The 5,333-nt window shown below is 46.4% G+C and overlaps 1 protein-coding gene across 1 annotated transcript in view; it reads left to right on the top strand.

Moving 5' to 3' along the window:
• The first annotated feature begins 3,517 nt into the window (after positions 1-3,517).
• LOC119299924 (salicylate/benzoate carboxyl methyltransferase-like) overlaps positions 3,518-5,333 on the top strand; it is a 7,817-nt gene continuing 6,001 nt past the window's right edge. The window contains exons 1-2 of the mRNA XM_037577038.1: positions 3,518-3,568; positions 4,468-4,504. Of these exons, the coding sequence (XP_037432935.1) occupies positions 3,518-3,568; positions 4,468-4,504 (88 nt within the window). The remainder of the gene's footprint in view (positions 3,569-4,467; positions 4,505-5,333) is intronic.

Raw genomic sequence — 5,333 nt, 5'->3', positions numbered from 1 at the left:
TTTTTTATTTCTGACCAACAAACTGTATTGGGCCTTCAAGGCATGAGATTAGTGGAAATACCATACCTAGACACATTTTCTGTAAACTACATCATCACGTTGAATATCTTTCAAAACTGGTGTGATATGGAAGATCAGAGGATTGTAATTTCTGATTTGAAGACGGCAATTGTACTTGATCCGAACAAGGTTCCTATGCAGGAATCCAACAGGATGCGCTAATGTTCACATATCACAACTTGGTGGGTGACGTTTTGGACATGTCTTGTGTAAAACTTGTACTACTTCTTAAACTAGGAATACCATTTTAAACATTCAGATTGGAAATTTGACAATGATATTTACAGATTGTTTCTCAAAAAGGACATGGACGACATTAGGGGGTGAGCTCCTGGATTTTGAGTAGTAGATTATTATTGCACTGCCTATCTCTCAAAATCATCTATATAGATTTTTTTCTCAAAACACATGTGGATGAGATTAGGGGGCGATCTCCTAGCTACTTCCCCAGGGGCCTACCAAATCACTAGGGCCACAGAGATACGGGGAATCAGAGAGGAAGAGGGGGGTGCAGGGTGTGGGGTGGAGGGGGAGGGATTGACCTTAGAGGCCGGCGCGCAGAGGCCAAGGTCAGCGAAGGAGGGCGGGGAGAAGAGGCCCTACGTGTCCTCTTCCTTCGCGGCCGCCGACCTACTGGGCTTCCTGTTGGGCGGCCATGGAGAGCTCACGAAAAGAGAAAGAGAGGGACGAATTCCGCTTTCGTAAAGCGTTTACGCACCCGCTGATGTGCCAAGTCGTGTTTTAAGTTTTTTTTGAGACAAAGAGTCGTGTTTTTAACTGAACCTGGGCCCTAAGCTGTGTCAGCCTAGCCCCACCTTATCAGGCCTCCCCTCGCAGAAAACAAAAGAATTGTCTAAAAAAAACCACTTCCGTCCTACTATCTCCATTTTAAAATATAGTGCGTATTCATGTCAATCAAATAAAATATATAGAGCATAATAATTGTTAAGGTTGCTGTGCGTAAGCATTGAAGAAAACTATCAGTCTAAATAAATAAAAAGAAAAGATTATATATGTGGATATGCTACTCTGAAATTTCTGAAAAGTCATTGCCAGATGTAGGTGCAACAACGTTGTCAGCACCGTACCAACAGCTATCGTGAATGGTCCCAGAAAAACAAAATATTTAAATGCTATACTTCCAAAACTGAACATCAACGGTTGCTAGCCACGTTGCCTAACAAGGCATTGTCGGGCGACCGAGACACACGGGGGTCTCATGTTTGAACCTCAGCCATGTCTTTCTTTTTCCCGTTCGTATTTATCTCTCCCTTGCTAAAAATCCCGTCAAAAAAAAAATCTCTCCCTTGCTAAAAGGTGGGAGCAACCAGAAGAAACCAAACAGTAAGTGTGCTTAAATGGGCTATAAACTGAGAATTTTCATCTGTCATAAACCAAAAACGTAAGGGTAGAAAGTGGAATTAAATCTGGATTTTACCACATGGCAGACGTGGTTAGCAATCTTTGGATTATTCAAAAAGTACATTTCATTGAGTTAAAAAAGCAGATTATGGCTTATCATATTTCCTTGGAGGGTGTAGTTGTGGGTCTTTGCACAATAGCAATTCTTAACGTTACTCTGCATAAGCACTAAAGAAAACTTAACGACTGTCACTGTAGATAAATAAATAAAAACAATATCTCTCTGAAAAAAACATTGTATATATGGATATGCTACATCAATTATGACCCCCCTCCCCTCCCTCCCACACGATCCCACGAACATCGGGGGGTAAACCCTAGCGCGGCCTCGAGCTCCCCCCTCCTCCTACCTCCCTCTCCCCCCTCCGTCGCCTCGACGTACTGGCGGGCAAAGCCCGGCTAGTGCTGGCGGTGGCAGGGTGCTTTCCTTTCCCCACTTGGTCCGGCGGGTGCGGGCCTCATGGTCGGGTGGCGGCACAATGTTTGCTTGGGGCGTCCGCCAACTTAAGCTAGGAAAAGTGTAGGAGACCGTGCATCTTCATGTAAATAAAGGTAAATAATCTCAGAAACCGTCAAGAAACCGGGAACTTTTTATTCCATTTCTTAGCGAGGGCAAGGCGGCGCGGCGGCAGCAGCCGACGGCAGCAACGCGGGCTGTGGGCGGTGGTGTGAAGGGGCTGCAGCAGTGGTGGTGCGCGGTGGGCTCCGGCGGTGTTGGACGGCCAGATCTGGGCCCACACAGCACGGGCCGAGGGCGACGCGGGCTGCGGGCGTGTGCTCCTACCATGGCCGCGGCTGGTGGTGGTGGAGGCGCAACAGCGGTGGCTGGTGGGCGTGCTTGTCGGGATCCAGGCATCCGGCCAGCTAGACGGCGGCGGCTGTGCAGATGGACTCCCCGGTGAGTTTTCTAGGTAGTCAGCGGTGGTCCTTGGGGGCCCTCCTCGCCGGTGGCCGGGCCTGCGACGGTGGCTTTGCGCGGTTCTGCGATGGCTGCGGAGATTGGGCGGCACATGGGTGTGTCCGGTGGGGTGGTTGGTTGGAGGGATGGGCGGCGCTGACATGCTCGGCTCACCTGTCACTGGCACATAGGTGTGCCGGTCCGGATGCGTCCGCTCCCCCACCTCCCCCTTTCCTCAGCCACGTGCATGTTGTCTCAACTCAGGTGATGTTCAAGGCGGGTCATCTGCTGCGGGACATCGGTCGGGGGTGTCCCTCTGGTACAAAGCTGGCCTCTTTGGATGGTCTTGGGGGTGCCTGTATATTGGGCGCCGGCCCTGGCGGCGGGAGGCGTGGAGTTCGAGGGTGGAACTTGCGTCTCAAGTGCGGGCGGGCAGCCATGGCTTCGTGGGGGGCTTGGTTGCGGGTGGTTGGCGGAGCGGGAGTGTCGATTGGGTGTGATCGCTGGGGTACTTCACTTGCCCAGATCTCGTACTGGCCAGCAGCGGCGGCGGCCACGGACGTTGTATCCTTCTTGAAGGCTCCGTCACGGGGCTCCCACTCCTTCATGTGGCTGCGGGTGAAAACTTGATCTTCGGATCCGATGGTGGCGGCTATCCGTGGTCTTGCCCTTCTGGGAGGCACCGTCCTGGAGTCCGTACTTCGTCATTGTCCATCTTACCCCTCCTCGGTGGCTCCAAGTAGTTCTTCTTGATTTGCTTGGTTGTCGTACGAGTGGTGTGTCATTGCCCGGCACCTTTGTATCTTGCCTTGGCTGTGTGTTGTGTGCCGTGGTGGGTGTGTTTGTATCGATTTGCTCGGATGTATGTGGTGATGTTTTCTTTAAAATATAAAGCGGGGCAACCCTTTTTGGGTATATATGGATATGCTACTCTAGAATTTCTGAAAAGTCATTGCCAGATTTAGGTGCAACGACGTTGTCAGTACCATACCAGTGGCTACTGTGAATGGTCCCAGAAAAACAAAGTTATTTAAGTGCTACTTCATTGTTAATACCCACTTGTTTGCAGATTCCATCAAACTTGTATCAGCCTAGCTTCCTCCAAGCAAAGCCATGGCCTTCATACAGGCTATTCATATGAATCCAGGGCACGGCGAAACAAGCTATGCACGCAACTCCAGTTTTCAGGTGTGGTATCTTATCTTCTCTCTTCATTAATTGGGTGATTCTGATGACATTTTTTTTGACGTTTCACTTCCAAAACTGAACTTGTTCATGATATAGCTTATATTATTTAGAATTCAAAGGAGAACAAGCTACAGCCGGTAGAGCAAGCCTAGATAAGAAATCGGGATGGATATGGTTTGGTAAACTATTGGTTGTATGTGGTACGTGGATCTTTGGGTCTCAAGTGCCAATGCAACCGAATAGTTTTTTCTTTTCCCGCAAAAGTAGTCAAAAATTGCTGAAACTTCTTGGAAACATGAATGCTAGTGTTATACTTGTGTGAAAAGTTTTGCGAACAAATGACTTCCATGGTATTCTAGGCGAATTTTCTTGATACTGTATAGAGATACTATTCACACTTTTTGAACTCGCGATTTGTTGTTTTTTCGTCCCAGAGTCCACGGAAGTCACTCCTTCATGGAACTTTTTATACGAGTATATAGCACTAGATCAACATTGTTTCCAAGAAGTTTCAGGATGTTTTGACATTTTGTACAATTTATAAATTATCATTTTCAACTCAGGTGCAATGGAACACGAGACCCGTTGGGTATTTCCGCTGCACGTGTCCTTTTGCAGCTCATTGCATTTGTTACTGGATACTAAACACTTTCCTTCTCTACATCGTGAGTGAATTAAACAACATGAAAGGAGAAAAGAAATGTCTTCAAGACGAAACAAATTTGTTTCTTGATAGTACTTATGTGCTCATGAAGAGTAAGTCACTGGAAACTACTATGGAGAATTTGGAAATTCGAAATAAAAGGAATATGCAATCTACTGGGTTAAGGAGCTAATTAGCACACCGTTTAACAAAAATGTTAGACTAGATTTTCTAAAGGACCACAGCCTGATTGCAGAATGCTGAGCAGAACAGGATGAAGCCTCTGATCACTAGTAGAAAAGGGGCCAATGGTCCAGGCCGGTCCAGCCCATTAGTCCCGGTTCAATCCAGAACCGGGACCAATGAGGGCATTGGACCCGGTTCGTGAGCCCCAGGGGCCGGCCGGGCCACATGGGCCATTGGTCCCAGTTCGTCTGGACCTATTGGTCCCGGTTGGTGGGACGAACCGGGACCAATGGCCCTCGCTCCTGGCCCACCACCATTGGTCCCGACTGGTGGCCTGAACCAGGACCAAAGGACGCCCATTAGTCCCGGTCCATTCCACCAACCGGGACAAAAGGGTTGGTCCTCGTTGCGGCCAGAGTTTAGTCCCACCTTGCCAACCGAAGAGGAATCAGACCGGTTTATAAGCCCCTCCCTCTCTGCCTTATTGAGCTCCTCTGAAAATGAAAAATAGATGCCCTTATATAGGGAATTTAGCCTAAATTCATATGAATTTCTCTTGAAATTTTTTATGAATTTAAGTTGAATTTCCTCTATAAGCGCATCTATGCTCATTTCTGAGTAGTTTTTTATATAGTTTTTTTTTGCTATATTTTTTCTTTTTATTTCTGATTTGTAATAAGTCATTAAAAATAAGCATCTATGCTCATTTTTAGTAAAGTTAATCATAACTATTTTTTCTTCTATTTATTTTTTAATTGTAATAAGTCATTAAAAATAAGCATCTATGCTCATATTTTATTAAAGTTAATCACAACTATTTTTTCTTATTTTTATTTCTGAGTTGTAATAAGTCATTAAAATAAGCATCTATGCTCCTTTTTTAATACAGTTAATCACAACTATTTTTTGCTTCTATTCATTTTTGAGTAGTTTTCT

This window comes from Triticum dicoccoides, chromosome 1B, assembly GCF_002162155.2.
Source record: "Triticum dicoccoides isolate Atlit2015 ecotype Zavitan chromosome 1B, WEW_v2.0, whole genome shotgun sequence".
NCBI lineage: Eukaryota > Viridiplantae > Streptophyta > Magnoliopsida > Poales > Poaceae > Triticum > Triticum dicoccoides.
The sequence above is the reverse complement of the archived record's forward strand: the minus strand, read 5'-3'. Positions and strand labels throughout refer to the sequence as shown.